The 20,579-nt window shown below is 36.8% G+C and overlaps 1 protein-coding gene across 7 annotated transcripts in view; it reads right to left on the minus strand.

The window, feature by feature from the left end:
- RGL2 (ral guanine nucleotide dissociation stimulator like 2) overlaps positions 1–20,579 on the minus strand; it is a 791,449-nt gene that overhangs the window by 387,153 nt on the left and 383,717 nt on the right. For all 7 annotated transcript variants that reach the window (XM_044083541.1, XM_044083538.1, XM_044083537.1 and 4 more), the window contains one exon: positions 5,335–5,442. In XM_044083541.1, coding sequence (XP_043939476.1) covers positions 5,335–5,442 — 108 coding nt within the window. The remainder of the gene's footprint in view (positions 1–5,334; positions 5,443–20,579) is intronic.

Raw genomic sequence — 20,579 nt, forward strand, 5'->3', positions numbered from 1 at the left:
GAGAAGTTGAATCGAGGTCCAAGGTGTACACCTAAGATGAAGAAATGTGGCTTTTACCCTTATTGTAAGATTATTAATACTGAGGATGGTTTTTATGTTAGAGGACATTATTATAAAATTTATTTATTTTTATTTTTTATTTTATTTTGCATTTGTTGACCGGGCTAGTCTAACTGGATATATGTCCATTTTCAGTAGAGGCCCGGGGAGAAAAGCTCCAATACAACATTGTTCTAAAGAAACCAAAAAAATACTACATAGGAGTAACATATTTTAAAAATTAAAATTGATATAGTGACTGGTAAAAATGAAATATTCATTACATAAGAGAATATAAAATGACATGTTTATAACAGGATTAACATGTTAAAGGCAATATTAGAAAGTTAAAATACAACTTAATATAGAAAAGACAAAGACAGGGTGAAATTTTTACAAGGGATGCCTGTAATTGTGCATGTGAAGATGGTGGAATGAGGAGGAAGAAAAAAATTAGGCAAGATTAGTACAGGGGCAAAGCCATTGTAAAGACAGATGGATTCTTAGATGCTTTTTGAAAAGTGGTGTGGATTCCAGGGATGTTAGTTTGGTAGGAAGCTTGTTCCAAGACTTTCCAATGCTATTATTGAAAAGACAGTCTCCAGATTTGTTGTTAGATTTAAGGGTGGCTAGTAGTGACTTATTAGCTGAGCATAGGGTTGTTAGGTTTTTATAAGGGCTAATAAGGGTACAGAGTATGGGTGTATTTATAGGATGATACAGGATCTTGTGGGTAATAGTTAGTTGTTGGAAAAGAATTTGGTTTTGCAGTTCCAACCATCCTAATTTTTTCAGATTTTGGCAATGGTGAGTATGGAATGGGGAACCAGTCGCAAATCTGGCAATGTTATTATAGGAGGTGACCAGTTTGTTTAGGTTATTTTTTGATAGGTTAGTGTAGATAGGTGAGGCATAAAGAAGAGTGGAGATTAGGTGAGTTTGGGCGATAGTAGTCCTGGCAGAGGGAGTAAGGAAGATTTTTAGTCTATAAAGTGAACCAAGTTTTCTATTAAGCGATTTGATAGTTAAGTTTATGTGTGGGTCAAAATGAAGATTATTATCAATTGTTACACCCAAAAGCTTGGTTGTGGTATCAGGTACTATTACAGTGCCATTATTTGATGTTACTGAGAAGTAGATAGGGGGAGACATTTGAGTAGGGGTAAAAAGTAGGAGTTTTTTTTTTTTTAGGGTTTAGGAGGAGACAGCGTTTGGAGAACCAGTCTTCTGCTAAGTTGAATACTTTTTGGGTGCTAGACTGTAGTTCAGCCTGAGAGGTTGCAGTACAGATTAATGTGGAGTCGTCGGCGTATTGTATGCAGGTGGTTTGAGGGAGAGATGAATTCAGATTATTAATAAATATAGAGAAAAGGAGGGGTCCAAGAATAGAACCTTGTGGGACTCCTAGTGAGATAGGAAGGTGAGTTGATAGGTTATTGTTCCAGAGTACTGCTTGTTGTCTGTTTTCTAGATATGACTTAAACCATTTGATGGTTAAAGTGTCTCCTATAAGTGATTTAAGGGTGTCTAACATTAGGACGTGATTCACCATAGCGAAGGCTTTGGAGAGGTCTAAAAATAGAGATGAGGAGAGCAAGTTGTTATTGCGATTCTTATTAATACTGTCTGTAAAGGATAGTAGTGCGGTAGTGGTACTATGAAATGGTCTAAAGCCGTGTTGGCAATCAGCTAATAGATTATTTAGTAGAAGATGATCAAGGAGTTGCCGATGAATGCATGTTTCCATGATTTTAGCTAATGGAGATAGTAGTGCTATGGGACAAAAATTCAAGGGGCATATGTATAATTGTGATGCTCTTTGAGTAGTTTATGCAGCATTTTTTCAGGAATGCCCATGACTTTATGTGGGCAAAACAGAACATAAATTAAAAGAATGTATTTATGAGCACGAATACAGCATAAAAAATTGTAAACCTGATAGCGCCCTTGCCAAGCACTTTCAGAATAATCAAGGGCATTATTTTAAATATATGGCAATGGATGATGTTAAACATGAATTTAAAGAGGTCCATGGGCTTTGTTACTGAAAAGAAGACAGCTGATCTGGCAAATAATGCTGAATGCTTATGCCTGGCCAGGTCTTAAAGAGTACTGTTCGATTAACTGTGCATTGAAAATCAAAGCTCTCAATAGATGAATTAGTATATTAGGTTATTTCCTAAGTCCATCCTGCACCTGCCTTAGTACAAACCCCCTTAAACAGCACATTTCACCAAACACTATAAAAACCCTCTCTTCGCAAAAACTAATGTACACCTACTATACAGAATCACTATACTGTCACCAAACTAACTATTGTACCATACTCCTTGCTTTTCTTTTGATGTAACAGTTTAACCTATGGAATGATTCCCATTGCATACTATTGTAATCCTATTGAATTATAAATAGTAATATGTTTTACTGCCTGTTATACATGTAGTACTTTTTAATTTTGTTGTTAAACATTGTCTGTCTCTATAATGCATTATGGAGCTTTTCTCCCCGAGCCCCCACTGAAAATGGGTCCCTGACCCAGTGGATGTTCCCGGTCAACAAATGCTAATTAATAACTAACTAAATAAATAAATTAAAAAAATAAATAAAATAAATAAGTCAGCTAGTTAGTTTAGTTATTTATTCATTTATTTATATATTTATTTATTTATTTGATTATTTGTTCAGTAACACTGTAATAATTTTGAATTGGTAATGTTCCTTTATGGTTTAAGGAGGGGGTCATTAACTTTCAAGAAAATGATTGCTTTAAATGGATGTCGTGATTTTAACCGTGGTTATTTAAATGTAGTGCTTTTAGTAAAATGTATTATCTGATTAAGTCCATTTACATATGAATGGACGAAAGTGCTCATGATGATTTCTATACATTATAAAGGCGGATTTTAATTTCGTTTTGCTGCAACAAGTTCTCTTCACTTCCGTGGCAGTTTGTTGTTTTTCCTGACTTCAGAATTCAGTCAATATGTCATCTAAACAGTCAGTTTAGTGAAACATTAGCTACAGGAAGCTTGTGACCTTCTTGTTTCAGCATTTTGAGAATCACTATAAAAGACAGTGACATTAGCGGGTTTTCCTCTTGATTCTCATAGCAGTGAACATCACAGTTAGAAAAATCACACAGATAAGACACTGTTCCATTACCTTCCAGCTCTCTTTGGTTTTAGTAAAGGAAACAAACAATCATATTTCTTAACTGTTACCTTCTTGTATTATAACATCCTAGCTGTTAGATGAACACCTAAGATAGCAGAGATATTCACCAGAGAGAACACTGAGGAAAAATAACAGCAAATGAATGTACTGACTTGGATTCAACTCAATGACCACATTTGGGAGAAAGGATGGATGCATGCATAGTGATAGACTGTCTTTATTGAACGCTAAGTGGGAGGAGAGTTCTGATGGTTGGAAACATACATTGCCAGTGTGACAGCTACTAGAGAAACTCTTTTCCTCAGCTTTGTTGTACTAGATAGTTCAAACAGGAGGAGCAAAACAAACTTCTCCAAGACAAAATAGGTATCTGCAAAAAGAGCCAGGCTCTGAAAGGGATGGGAGTGGGGTAAGTCATAATAAACATGCTCTTCAGAAAGGCCACACAGACTTCTATAATACATCAGTCTCTCCAATCTGAAAGTTAGTAACAGATCCTGAATAGATGTTAACCGTGGAATGGTTTAGTCTTGGGTCAAAATGCACAATGTTTAATATCTTAAAATGGCTTCATAGTGGCTAATGCATGTAATGGCTAAATTGTTTGCCATTTTTAAAATACTAATTGGACTTACCTGTGGATTCTTTTCATCCAATCAACCAGCATGTTTTTAGAATGTGACTGGAAGATACAGTACCTATAAAGCCTAATCAGAAAAGGGGCGAGCGTGCAAACTCAACAGAAACAGTCAATGGAGATCAAGGCTGAACTCCATTGTGAGGCATTGGTCTTGCTGTTGAGCCACCATTGTCTTTTCTTTGTATATTAAGTCAACAATGTATCTTCTTAACCCATCTTTTAATTGCCTTGATTGGTACATGGCCATTTTAAGACATTAACTAACATGCTTTACTGAAGCTCCTCTGACTGAAATGCAGTACAACCTTGCATAATCCTGGAAATACCTAATTAAATATCAGCAAGCTTTTTCCTAAAAAGGTGTAGTGGCTAACCAAGAATGAGCTTCAGAACTTGATTTTTAAAATTTACCGAGGAAAATCCTGAAATCACCACAAACATTAAGACGTTGAGAACTGCAATGGTGCGAGTCTGATGAGGCCAGCAAAAACAGTGTGTGCAGTAACTGTCTTTATCAAAAAGTTCTTGTAAAAAGTTAAGGGTTTCAAATGATAAATGTAATGTCTGAATTAAGAATTCCTGTAAAAAGTAAAGGGTTTCAAATGAAGTGTTTCATTTAATATCTTATAATGGCTACAAACTAATTAAAAATGTAATATTTGAATTAAGAAAATATATTAATTAGACCATTAAACACATACCTTGGTATGCAGCAGTTGCAAGATATCAAATACCATACTTTACTGATGCCCCATTGACCCAAATGGACCACTCTGCCACGTGATCCTGGTAATAGCTAATTAAACTTCATCACTTTCCTCCACGAAGGGACGCCATGGTGGATAACCAGTCATGGGCTTCAGAACTTATTTTAAAATTTGTAGATGAAATTCTGAAGGTGCCATGGACTTTTAAACTGTGGGATGTGCATCTAATGAGGGCAGTTACCACAACATGTGGATGGTAGATCTCTTCAAGCATTGTTGGAAAATAACCTTTAATGTAGGAAATGAGTCTTTGGCTCCCTAATTTTATTACTAATATTGTATGACAATTCAGCCTTCCATCATTAAACACTGTTTCATGAGATGCATTCTAATTCATTGTGTTAAAAGTTTCTTCATCTATTTTATCATATTATACATACTGTCCTCTACAAATTCCTCCTTTTTCCTTATAATATAACCCATTTACTAAACCATTTCCTTTTGTCACTGGACCACACAACCCTACACTAAAATATCTAATTTAATATTAACAAAGGCTTTCTTTCCCTTAGCTACTGATATTTGCTGTGTAAACATCCAGAACTGTTTTGTGCTGTTCTATAGTAGGTATAAATATTACATATTACAAATGTTACTTCCCTTTGCTATTACACAGGTTTTTCCCTGCATACTCTCTACATAGAAGATTGCTGATCTTCTATTTCATGTTATCAATTTATTTATGTGCAATTATAGGTAAAGAGGCACACTTACCCCCAGCACATGGTGTCCCTTGTTGATGCCATGGTGTGAATGTACTGGCCGCTGAGAAACAGTGTAGATGCCACCTTCGACAAGTTCCTCTCGCAGGCTTGGTGGGGACTAAAATAAAAAAAACAGAAATATGCAATTACAGTTTTAGTCTGGAGTTTGTTTTATACACCTTGATAAGATAACTTCAATGAGCCATTTGATAGACTATATGCAATTATACAATGATAGCTAATTAGCATTCAAAAATGTGCATGCTGATTGGTCACCCCAACCAGCGTGCCTGTTGTAAATTGTTCATATACCAATAGAAAAAAGTCTAGTCACTGAAGTGTGACCAGACTTTCTACTACTAGCATATGCTATGGAGTTATATGTCTCAACTGTCTAGATTTTTGCAGAATGTCCAGAATTGTGCCTCATAGTTTTGGTCTGCCCCTCATAAAATTTGAGGTTTTCTGCTCACTGAGGAGTGAAGTCAGTAAATAATGACACATTTCAGTTTCAGAATAGCAACATCTACAACTGGTCCCTATTTTGGGGCCTTTGTTCCCTGTTACTTAAGGTTTTCTGACACTTCTTGAGCTAAGAGGTCAAGACGTACATACACAGGGCAGAGCAAATGCAAGGAAAATCAGGTGTGTTCTGCAAAACTAAAGAAAAGTACTTGAGTTTCCTTGTATTTTTGCCGTGTCTCTCTCACATCTTTAAACTGTTCAGATTTTATAGATCTTCCTTTCTCCTTTGTTTATTTTTAACTGCATAGATGGACTATACAAGTGTGGAAATGTAAGTTTCCACATACACATGCGCAGTACATCAACAAATGGGGAAGAAGGAGGAAACAACACAGAGCAACACTGTGCGCCATTATACAAAGACATTACTTAAGAAAAGCAAGCAATTTGTTTTCTTAAATAATGTCATTGTATAATAGTAAAAACTGATTCGTGGGTGCAGGTACATGAGGATTTACCCACATTTGGCTTTGTTTAATTACTCAGGCTTTGCCCTTGTGATGAAACCATACAGCCCATGGGTAAATCCTCAATATCCCCACACCCACTCATCTATTACTGCGTAAATAAATCTTACTTAAGAGTACAAGTCAACAATCATAGACCGAGTGTAGCATAAGTATAAGGAACTATCCAAAGATACAGCATATAGAACTAATGGATGCAGTATATGCACATAGAGTACAAAGGAGATGATGTACACACACAGAACTAATGGATGCAGTATATGCACACAGTGCAAAGAAGATGACATGTACACAAATAGAACTAATGGATGCAATGTATGCACAGAGTGCAAAGGAGATGACATACACACATAGAACTAATGGATGCAGTATATGCACAGAGAGTGCAAAGGAAATAACATGTACACATATAGAACTAATGGATGCAGTATATGGACATAGCGTGCAAAGGAGATGACATGTACACATACAGAACTAATGAATGCACTGTATGCAGATTCCAAAGGAGACGACATGTACACATATAGAACTAATGGATGCATATATGCACAGAGAGTGTAAAGGAGATGAAAAGTACATATACAGAACTAATGCATGCAGGATATACACAGAGAGTACAAAGGAGATAAAAAAAGTATACATACAGAACTAATGGATGCAGAATATGCACAGAGAGTGCAAAGGAGATGAAAAGTACACATATAGAACTAATGGATGCAGTATATGCACAGAGAGTACAAAGGAGATGACATGTACACATATAGAACTAATGGATGCAATGTATGCACATAGAGTACAAAGGAGATGACATGTACACATATAGAACTAATGGATGCAGTGTATGCGCAGAGTGCAAAGAACATGACATGTACACATATAGTACTAATGGATGCAGTATATGCACTGAGTGCAAAGAAGATGGCATGTACACATACAGAACTAATGAATGCAGTATATAAACAGAGAGTGCAAAGGAGATGAAAAGTACACATACAGAACTAATGGATGCAGTACAAGCACACAGAGTACAAAGGAGATGACATGTACACACACAGAACTAATGGATGCAGTATATGCACATAGAGTACAAAGGAGATGACATGTACACATATAGAACTAATGGATGCAGTGTATGCGCATAGAGTACAAAGGAGATGACGTACACATATAGAATTAATGGATGCAGTGTATGCACATAGAGTACAAAGGAGGTGACATGTGTGCATATAGAACAAATGGATGCAGTGTGTGCACAGAGTGCAAAGGAGATGACATGTGCACATATAGAACTAATGGATGCAGTACATGCACAGAGTGCAAACAAGATGAAATGTACACACACAGAACTAATGGATGCAGTGTATGCACATAGAGTACAAAGGAGATGACATGTAGACATATAGAACTAATGGATGCAGTATATGGACATAGAATGCAAAGGAAATGACGTGCATATATAAAACAAATGGATGCAGTGTGTGCACAGAGTGCAAAGGAGATGACATACACATACAGAACTAATGGATGCAGTATATGCACACAGTGCAAAGAAGATGACATGTACACATATTGAACTAATGGATGCAGTATATGCACAGAGAGTACAAAAGAGATGATATGTACACATATAGAACTAATGGATGCAGTATGTGCACATAGAGTACAAAGGAGATGATGTGTACACATATAGAACTAATGGATGCAGTATATGCACACAGAGTACAAAGGAGATGACATGTACACACAGAGAACTAATGGATGCAGTATATTCACATAGAGTACAAAGGAGATGACATGTACACATATAGAACTAATGGATGCAGTGTATCCACATAGAGTACAAAGGATATGACATGTACACACACAGAACTAATGGATGCAGTGTATGCACATATAGTACAAAGGAGATTACATGTACACATATAGAACTAATGGATGCAGTATATGTACATAGAGTACAAAGGAAATAACATGTACACATACAGAACTAATGGATGCAATGTATGCACAGAGTGCAAAGGAGATAACATACACATATAGGACTAATGGATGCAGTATATGCACAGAGAATGCAAAGGAAATAACATGTACACATATAGAACTAATGGCTGCAGTATATGTACATAGAGTATAAAGGAGATGACATGTACACATACAGAACTAATGGATGCAGTATATGCACAGAGAGTGCAAAGGAGATGAAAAGTACACATACAGAACTAATGGATGCAGCATATGCACGGAGAGTGCAAAGGAGATGAAAAGTACACATATAGAATTAATGGATGCAGTGTATGCACAGAGTGCAAAGAACATGACATGTACACATATAGAACTAATGGATGCAGTATATGCAGTGAGTGCAAAGAAGATGGTATGTACACATATAGAACTAATGAATGCAGTATATAAACAGAGAGTGCAAAGGAGATGAAAAGTACATATACAGAACTAATGCATGCAGGATATACACAGAGAGTGCAAAGGAGATAAAAAAAGTATACATACAGAACTAATGGATGCAGAATATGCACAGAGAGTGCAAAGGAGATGAAAAGTACATATACAGAACTAATGCATGCAGGATATACACAGAGAGTGCAAAGGAGATAAAAAAGTATACATACAGAACTAATGGATGCAGAATATGCACAGAGAGTGCAAAGGAGATGAAAAGTACACATATAGAACTAATGGATGCAGTACATGCACAGAGTGCAAACAAGATGAAATGTACACACACAGAACTAATGGATGCAGTGTATGCACATATAGTACAAAGGAGATTACATGTACACATACAGGACTAATGGATGCAGTATATGGACATAGAGTGCAAAGGAAATGACATGTGCGCATATAGAACTAATGGATACAATGTATGCACAGAGTGCAAAGGAGATAACATACACACATAGAACTGACGGATGCAGTATATGCACAGAGAGTGCAAGGGAAATAACATGTACACATACAGAACTAATGTATGCACAGTGTGCAAAGGAGATAACGTACACATATAGAACTAATGGCTGCAGTATATGCACAGAGAGTGCAAAGGAGATGAAAAGTACACATACAGAACTAATGGATGCAGAATATGCACGGAGAGTGCAAAGGAGATGAAAAGTACACATATAGAATTAATGGATGCAGTGTATGCACAGAGTGCAAAGAACATGACATGTACACATATAGAACTAATGGATGCAGTATATGCAGTGACTGCAAAGAAGATGGTATGTACACATATAGAACTAATGAATGCAGTATATAAACAGAGAGTGCAAGGGAGATGAAAAGTACATATACAGAACTAATGCATGCAGGATATACACAGAGAGTGCAAAGGAGATAAAAAAAGTATACATACAGAACTAATACGTGCAGAATATGCACAGAGAGTGCAAAGGAGATGAAAAGTTCACATATAGAACTAATGGATACAGTATATGCACATAGAGTACAAAGGAGATGACATGTACACATATAGAACTAATGGATACAATGTATGCACACAGAGTACAAAGGAGATGACATGTACACATATAGAACTAATGGATGCAGTGTATGCACAGAGTGCAAAGAACATGACATGTACACATATAGAACTAATGGATGCAGTATATGCACTGAGTGCAAAGAAGATGGCATGTACACATACAGAACTAATGAATGCAGTATATAAACAGAGAGTGCAAAGGAGATGAAAAGTACACATACAGAACTAATGGATGCAGTACAAGCACACAGAGTACAAAGGAGATGACATGTACACACACACAGAAGTAATGGATGCAGTATATGCACATAGAGTACAAAGGAGATGACATGTACACATATAGAACTAATGGATGCAGTGTATGCGCATAGAGTACAAAGGAGATGACATGTACACATATAGAATTAATGGATGCAGTGTATGCACATAGAGTACAAAGGAGATGACATGTGCGCATATAGAACAAATGGATGCAGTGTGTGCACAGAGTGCAAATGAGATGACATGTGCACATATAGAACTAATGGATGCAGTACATGCACAGAGTGCAAACAAGATGAAATGTACACACAGAACTAATGGATGCAGTGTATGCACATAGAGTACAAAGGAGATGACATGTAGACATATAGAACTAATGGATGCAGTATATGGACATAGAGTGCAAAGGAAATGACGTGCATATATAAAACAAATGGATACAGTGTGTGCACAGAGTGCAAAGGGTATGACATACACATACAGAACTAATGGATGCAGTATATGCACACAGTGCAAAGAAGATGACATGTACACATATTGAACTAATGGATGCAGTATATGCACAGAGAGTACAAAGGAGATGATATGTACACATATAGAACTAATGGATGCAGTATATGCACATAGAGTACAAAGGAGATGATGTGTACACATATAGAACTAATGGATGCAGTATATGCACACAGAGTACAAAGGAGATGACATGTACACACACAGAACTAATGGATGCAGTGTATGCACATATAGTACAAAGGAGATTACATGTACACATATAGAACTAATGGATGCAGTATATGTACATAGAGTACAAAGGAGATGACATGTACACATATAGAACTAATGGATGCAGTGTATGCACAGAGAGTACAAAGGAGATGACATGTACGCATATAGGACTAATGGATGCAGTATATGGACATAGAGTGCAAAGGAAATGACATGTACACATATAGAACTAATGGATGCAATGTATGCACAGAGTGCAGAGGAGATAACATACACACATAGAACTAATGGATGCAGTATATGCACAGAGAGTGCAAAGGAAATAACATGTACACATATAGAACTAATGGATGCAATGTATGCACAGAGTGCAAAGGAGATAACATAAACATATAGGACTAATGGATGCAGTATATGCACAGAGAATGCAAAGGAAATAACATGTACACATGTAGAACTAATGTCTGCAGTATATGTACATAGAGTACAAAGGAGATGACATGTACACGTACAGAACTAATGGATGCAGTATATGCACAGAGAGTGCAAAGGAGATGAAAAGTACACATACAGAACTAATGGATGCAGAATATGCACGGAGAGTGCAAAGGAGATGAAAAGTACACATATAGAATTAATGGATGCAGTGTATGCACAGAGTGCAAAGAACATGACATGTACACATATAGAACTAAAGGATGCAGTATATGCAGTGAGTGCAAAGAAGATGGTATGTACACATATAGAACTAATGAATGCAGTATATAAACAGAGAGTACAAAGGAGATGAAAAGTACACCTACAGAACTAATGGATGCAGTATATGTATACAGAGTGCAAAGGAGAGGACATACACATATAAAACTAATGGATGCAGTATATGCACAGAGAGTCCAAAGCAGATGATGTGTACACATTACACATACAGACCTCCATGGGCACAAATGACAGGTTTAGGGTTTACACAGTTGTAAATATTATACAGGTAAATTGTATAAACTGTACATATAGAAATCATAATCCATCCAGTTAACATCTGTAAGGTTATCACTGCAATACCATGTCTGTAAGACAAACTCAGAAAGCAAAAAACACTTTTTAAAAAAGAATAAAAATGGCAACGGCAGGAATTAACACAACACTAGTTTAATAAAACAAAGTAGACCAGGGTCTGATGAAGTTTAGTCATTGACTGAATGAAAGGGCTTATTTTACTTTGTTTTATTAAACTAGTGCTGTGTTAATTCCTGCCACCACCATGTCTGTAAGAAACCGGTGCAGGTCATACTGTGTGAAAATGTAGTTACATAGACTTCTGTTCCTGGGGCATAATAAATCTATTTATGATCAACCTTAACAGTTACCTGGATTTAGGGTATACCTACTGATAGGGCACGCAAGTATGTATTAGTAAGCATGCACACAGGTACAATTATTTATGGTACATTCTGTAATAATCTGGAAGACGGCTGCACATTACATATAGAAATAAGGATAAACATATGTATATGCATTTGAGAATTACAGATATTTAATCAACACTGACATTTAGGTAACAGTGCATACATAATGCTCACATGTAGAGATATTAATGTGGTGGCTAAATGCATTAATTATTCATAAAAGAAGCATAAACAAAACACATTTGTACTACATGATTAATATTTATCTACATGTGCACTGATGTGTACATGTAGATAAATACATGTGCACTGATGTGTACACTGTACACACTAAGAATCAAATAAAATACTTGAACACTCAAGCAAACTTAAGAATTTGGATCTGACAGACAGCATATTAATTTGCTTAAAATGAATAAATCCATCCTTTGGTCTCATCTGATTGAGATGTTGGTATCTCAGATGTATGTAATGGACTCTATGGCACTCATCGAAAAGACGGGGTGGAATTCCTCATTGCCCTAGCCAAACCTGCCCTAGTCAGTATGAATACCACCTTAGGTCTCCCCCGAAAAGAGGCAACTAGCCTAGTGGAACTAACCCAGTCAAAAACTAAAAATGCAGTTATTACTACTATTTTATTTAAGCAATTGTACACAGATGGCTGACAAAGAAAAATGCTTCCAAAACTGCATATTTATGATGTTAGTGATGCATAAAGACAGAAACATTTTGGTGTGTTTTTAACCTTTGAGAAACCTTACGAGATTTAAACAAGTTAGGCAACTTTCTATATTTAGTAACTGCCTTTTACGTATTATTGTTTGAGTTTCATACAGGTGGTTGGTTAGTACAAAACTCTTTGGTTTCATTAAGGTCCAAGAATTACAATTCCAGGGCTAAACAATGTTTTTTTTTTTTATAATACCTTTATTGAATTATCACTTGTGACATACGCAAACTTACATTTGCATAAAAGTAACCAAACCATATTAACAAGTTCACATTTACAAACATTATACATCACATATATTACTCTACACCATATAATCAACTCAACATTACATAAATTGTTCCTTCCTACTCTTAAACCTCATTCCTCCTACAAAACATTTTTATGCATATATTGTTCCCACAGTTTCCATTTTTTTCCTATGTAATTTAATCCTACCCTTTTCTAAAGATCCCATTCCTGTTATTTTTATCTTTGTTACAATATTTACTAATTCAAGTATAGCTGGTTTAGACTTTGATTTCCATTTTTTTAGTAACTGCTTTTTTGGCAGCCACGAGAATTATACTTATCAAGGCCTTACTATGTCTAGGCAATTCAGATCCTCTAATCCAGCTCATAAAATGATTTCCTTAGTTACACTCATTTGCTTACCCAGTATTCCTGACAGAGTACTCTGTAGGGACTTTTTAAAGTCTGCCAAATCATTATACTCCAAGAACATATGCTCCTTGGTACCTCTTTCTTCCCCCTTACATTTCCAGCGTTTGCCACCTGCCTGAGGACAAATTCTTTGGAGTATGCTTGGGGCATAAAAGTATCTATGCAAACACTTCCAGGCAAATATTCTAAATCTTCTAGAATTTGTTGCATATTTGGGAGCCATATATATGTCCTCCCATTGTTTCCATGTGAATTGGTTATCTAATCTCTCTAATAAATCTTTATGACCTCCTCAGATTGATTCCTATAGTTACTGTGCCCTACTAATTATCTGCTTTTGACAACAGCTTTACTTCTAGATTCAATTAAAAACTCAACCAGTGCAGGTCTTTCATTTAGGATTCCCCTGTCCTTTTCTGTTTGTCTATGTTCTTGATATCAATCTCTAATAGGGAAGACAATCACTAACCTTCTTGGCCTCTTCCCATTCTATTACCTTTCCATCTCTAGTTATTTGTCCCCAATACCGTGGTTCCTTTACCAGCTTCCTCCAGGAAATTTCAGCCCCCTCTTGCCTACTCTCTATATCCCTCTATACACTTAATTGCAGTCATCCCTATCAGCAGAATTTCCTTCCTCCATTCCTGTGTTAGCTTAGTTCTTAGTACACTTTCTCCTATTTTATGAATATAAAATTCTGTATGACTTTTGTTATTCTCCTTAAGGATCCACATCCAAAATCCTCTTCTTTCCTTATTTCTTGAATTACCCCCATGCTTCATCACATCCCTTTCCACTTTTCATTGTAGCTTTCTACTTGTGTTATATATAAGAGCCTTAAGTGTGTAGCTCTAAAGTATCCTTTCAAATCAGGTAATTCTAACTTCATTGTTCTACTGGGAGGATCAGCTTATCCCACTTGACCCTCGCCCTCTTCTCCTCCCAGATAACATCCTTCAAATCTTTGTTAATTATTAGCCATAACTTCTCCTCTGGTTGATAAAACAAAAATATGCCTGACCTACGTATACAACTAAACGGACTAAAAATATTTTCACTGCTTGTATCTTGCTATCCATATCCATAGGTAAGAGCTTCCAGTTTCTTAGTTTTTGTATTACCTTTTGTTTAGTCTCCTCCCACATATCCTTAGCTACCACAACAAAATTCCTTTTAATCCATACTCCTAAATACTTCATTTTATCATATCTCCATAAATATAAGTATTACTGAATCAAATCATGTGTTGGTAACATATCTTATAGGTATAGCCTTTGTTTTATTTTCATTAATTTTATATCCAGAAAATACCAGGAACTGTCTCAGGATGTTCTACAACACTGAGATGTCCTTTTCTGGTTCCTACAGCTACAAAATAATATAGTCTGCAAATAAAGTCAATTTTTCTTGATCACCTGCTAGACACTGTTGTATAAAAATATTATACATCTGAATGGTGAGTGTATATAGTGTTACTAATATGGGGACAAAGGCAGTGGGGTTTATAACACACATATTAATGATGATAGAAACAGGCAGAAGGGATACAGATATCATGTAGTAAAGGGTATATAGAGTAATTATGTGAACGGCTATGAAGGTAGTGGATTTATTTACCTACTTATGTTTGCTAACAATATAAGTGCATTGCCCATTAATTTATCTTTATAGGTATGGTAACAACCATCACATGGTATACTTAAATACAGACATACAAGATATTTATTACAAGAGCTAAGGTTAGCACTTACGACCATAGCTCAATAACAAAGAAAACTAGTAAACACTATTATAATAATACAGTACACCCAGCACACTCTGGAAACTCGCACATATAACACTAAGCAAGGAGATATTACCCAAGATTTAGCAGATTTCTGATCAGTGACAACAGTGCAGGTAGTAGGGACAACACTGCACAAGTTTGCAGTACTTTTGCTGAATGCTTTATTGCCTACTTCAGTGAAGACTCATAGGATATACATTAGACCCGAGAGGCCTAGTTACTTCACTTCACTTTAATCTTCTCTTGGAAGGGCAAATATCAAGACACAACTGCTGGTCTGTCCAGGAATCAAGTTCTGCCACCATTCTTTATTCAAAGTGAAGCCATCTTACCAAGGTATACCCTCTTCAGTGATGTCTTCTGTGATGGATCTCCAAGATGAAGTTACAGACATTATTCAAGACAAATCTAAGTCTCATTATCCTATGCTCTTGCTGTGACAAATTTGTCATAGCAGATCCATACCTAAATTGCGGTTGCAGTAATCCTGTACTAGTTACCTGCACTATTTCTTGCAGGTGGAGCAGACATGTAGGATGACATATCCTATCTGTCAGATACAGCCTTTCACAGATTTCATTGACATGCACCATAAATGAGAAGTTGGGGGTTATGCCAAAGTACAAGACATTTCAATCTTCTTTCCACTAGGAATATGGATTCCCCACCCTACTACTGTAATGTTAGACAAATTAATATGATTGTTTTGCTGCTGAACCACACATTGACATGTTGTTGCATTCCCTTTAAACTGCTGTAATATCTGTAGCACTTTGTTTTCTCCTGGTAATAATCATATTACCAGCACTGATAATCTTCTCCAACCTGTAAATTACTAAAACCACCCCATTAATAAACCTGATGAAAATAAGGGCCCCAAAGACAGAGCTCAGTTGAATGTAAGATCCTATATTCATAGTTGTAGATCTAACATTAGCAAGTACCAACCTATTCTCCCTGCCTCTGAATATCACCATCTAATGTAAAGTATTCCAGTATCCCATAGTGAAATGAAACACATTAACTACACCTATAAAAATGTTACACTTGAGCTGGCCAGCATGGATTTGGGCAGTTATTGTGCCTAGAAGCAGGCTGAGTCAATGGTATTGTTATTATATAGTCTGAAATCATCCTGGCTATGGGAGAGAAACATGAATCAATTAATGTTCAGTACAAGATGCTTAAGCAACACTCTTTGGGCTGCGTTTCTGTACTCACTCAGATCTCTATCTTCTCACTCTCACCATCACATTCCTGTCATTATCTGACTCCTTGGAATTCCCTAAGTCCTATGCTCTCTACCCTCCTGCCCTTCTTCCTACCTTTCGGTCATACTCCTGATTTCCTATCATCCCGCTCATTCTGTTCCTGCATCTGTGTTTTCCTAACGGTCTACAGGATATTATATTAGCTGATCCAGTGTTTTTCTGTGATACAGCTGATCTCCTCTAACATCCATGTTCACATTTACAACGTGTATGTTGCTGTAATATGTTTTGCTTTGTGTATTAGCATTTTGGTTATATTTACCAAGTGGAACACAGTGCTTACTGAGCAGAACACCAAGCCAGCTGTTGATGCCTTTGCTCTTGTGTATGTTTATATATATATATATATATATTATATATATATATATATATATCTGGGTTACCTTTAGTTCATCGAAACCCACATACCCATAACATCGAAAACTGGAGAGCCGACGTTCTCCACACGGTAAGTAACCGTTTGGCCATCCAAAAGTCTAAATCTACCATTTAAACAAACACACAGATGTGGGGGGCTTTTCCCCCCACACCCCCTTACTTAATATTCTAACTCTGAGAATGCACTACCGCAGGGGTACGGGGCAAAGTTCATGTTGATGGCCAAACGGTTACTTACCGTGTGGGGAACATTGGCTGTCCAGTTTTCAGTGTTATGCTGTATCGATGCAGTGGGTTTCGATGTTGTGGCCATTCGATGAACTGAAGGTAACCTATATATATGTGTGTGTGTGTATATATATATATATATATATATATATATATATATATATATATCTGGGTCCACTTTGTAATCTCGAAATACTGAAATCCTGAAATTCAGTATTTCGAGACCACAATGTAGAAAGACCATAACCTCAAAAGTTAACTATCCCGAGTCTGAAAATACCGAAAGGATGCTTTAAATAAAAGATGCAACCTGTAGTTGGCGTACAGAGTACACCAAACTACAATAGCATCTGTTAGTTATGCTGCACCTGGAAGTACTGGTTCAGTGTATTAAACCACAGTCTCACAAAAAGGGAAGAATGTTTTAATACTACAGGTTACGTGTTTCATCTGGAACATAAATCTCCTGATAAAAAGTACTGGTGCTGTAAGTGGAAGTCAACTATGAAATGCAAAGGTAGGCTAGTAACTGTAAGCATAGCAACCGGTGAACAGTTAACTAAAACCATGGGTCACAGTCATAGCTGTGATCCAGTAGAAAAAGAAAAATATGAGCTCTACAGTGAATGAAAACATAGAGTCGTAGTGTCCAGAGATGCTCACTGCCTATTAATTGAAGACATGTTAGCGTCTACATCTGTAAACATAGTTCCTGACCTGCCTAGTAAACGTGCCTTACTGCAACAAATTGGCAGAGTTAGACGAAAACATACATCAGTATCGTACAACCCTGAGTTAACCCTTCGTAATGTAAATGTGCAAGACTTCCCATTAAAAAATGGCACTTTTGTTCAAAAGAGAATTGTAGATACCACAATTAACAGTCTGCTTGATCTTAGTTAAGCGACCATCTGGTTAATGGACGGGTACGTTTTTCTATAAGAGGCTCATGTGTAGACAGTTATACAGTATTCACGGACTTGTACGTTATGGGGGATATAGCAAGTCTGTCCCATTACTGTATTGTCTTATGAGCAAGAAATCTTTGAAGTGTTACAATGTGCTTTGGGACTGTGTATTCCGTCTACTGGCAGACCAAGGATTTGAAACCAATTTACTGTATGTGTTATGTGATTTTGAAATAGCCGCGATGAAAAGTATACGGCTTAACCTAAGTGGTGTGAAAAGTAAAGGGTGTTTGTTTCATTTTGAACGTAACATTTGGAGGAAAGTACAGCAACTAGGACAAGCTGTGTTGTACAACACCAACATGACATTCCAACTGGCTATAAAATCACTGATTGCCCTATCATTTCTGCCTGAAGATGACGTGGTAGAGGCATACAATACTTTAAAGGAAACATTCCCCATAGAGGGTATAGAGGTCCTGAAATACTTTGCAGATTGGTACATCTGTGGGAAGCAAAGAAAGTTTTCTACCTGTTCAACCTTCTATAGCCGGTTTCCACCTTTGTTTCCCGTTTCTTTTTGGAACATATGTGATTTAAATGCACTATTTTTACTGAGAACACAAAATTCGGTAGAGGTGTAGCATCGCCGGCTGAAGTGTCTATTGGATACGAAGGCAACAGATTTGTCTGTTCTGATGAGTACATTAGCAAGGGAACAAGAAAGAGTGGATGATCTTAGGAACTGCCTTTCTAGTGGATGTCACCCCTCCCCTAAGAGGCGGCGTTTATTGCAAAGACATACACAGTTTCAGAGGGTACTCGCAACCAAGGAGAGCTACAGCACATGTGACTTTTTAAAAGCTAATGCAAGACTACTGCAGATGTAATAACAGTGGGAAATGTCTGGAGTTTCTACTACAGTGCTACGAATGTGTGGTTCCTTCATTACCAAGAGTGAACAGTTCAGTTTTCACAATCCACATACTACAACAAGTTGTTTTATGTCTTCAATATGGTGAAAGGGTACTTCAGTTTACACTAATAAAGTTATGTGCAGTATTTTCGGGATTTTGAGAGTTCAGTGTTTTCAGACTTGGGATAGTTAGCTTTCGCTATTATGGGCTTTTGACATTGTAGTCTCGAAATACTGAATTTTGGGATTTCAGTATTTTGAGATTACAACGTGGACCTATATATATATATATATATATATATATATATATATATATATATATATATATGTATATATATATAATTGTACAGTATTATTTGGTAACATAATAAAATAATTCTTTATATATATATATCACTGGACCAGAATAGACAGGAATAATCTGAACAATTTCACATTGTCCTTAGACTCAGCCAGAAAAAAATCAGATAGACTAAGGCTATATCACATCTTACTGAAAATCAGCCTATGATATCAATGGCACTACAGTGTGCTATAAAGTCTTTAAACCTGTTGTTATGCCTTATATGAACAGCGGTATACTACATGTCTGGTGCCTTATATGAACAGCGGTATACTACATATCTGGGAAACTCTGAAGTAAGTGCTGACATCTTGGGGGGATACTAGAACACTGTAGACATACGTGAGTTGTGAAGCCACTGTCTGTACTGTTAGTGTGGAAATGATGTGGCTGTTGATTTCTTATGGGAAGGAACACTGTTGCACTGCAGATATAGAAATCATTAACTCAGTATGTTTGCTTCACTGGAAACAGTGCAGTGGTATCATTCAGGTGAGAACAGATACCTCACTAGGTAGTATTATGGACCTATCTGTCTGTGACACTTAACACCATTGTCCTAAAGTAAGGTCAGGGTGACTACTGCAGTGTAATGGGCCTTGGACTCCATAACTGTAAGAACGTTTTTTTTACTCTGGTCTCTCACACTTACCAGTGAGTCATCCTAGGGCTTCTCAGTTTGTCTTTTTCATCTCGTTGATGTAGGAGCTTTATGGCCTAGTTGATCTCCCAGGTGCAACAGTTGAGCAACTGAGAGTGGTGCCAATATCTGCATGGTCAGGAGATTGTTTCTCTTTATGGTCCTAACACTTCATGCATGTCCAATGAACATTCTTCCCGGAGGGTATCTTCTGGTCATAATGCAGGACTATCATTTACTTCTGTGGGTAACATAAACCCACAGATGATCCTGCCTCCTGGAATAAGCATGCCACACACATTTCTCCAGTGACCATTAGGGAAATCGGTGCAAATGTGTGCCGGATTCATGCTTCTCCCTGCCCCCCAGAGGATTAGTGAGCCCCGAGATCAGTTCTGCTGAGAACATTGTGCCCTAGGCAGTGTATGAATCATGGAAGTATCCTACCATTATACTGCATAAATAACAATGCTGCTCCCCTTTAAAAATATATGCCATACTATCC

The sequence above is a fragment of the Protopterus annectens genome, chromosome 9.part0 (genome assembly GCF_019279795.1).
Source record: "Protopterus annectens isolate FY-2018-M chromosome 9.part0, PAN1.0, whole genome shotgun sequence".
Lineage (NCBI taxonomy): Eukaryota > Metazoa > Chordata > Ceratodontiformes > Protopteridae > Protopterus > Protopterus annectens.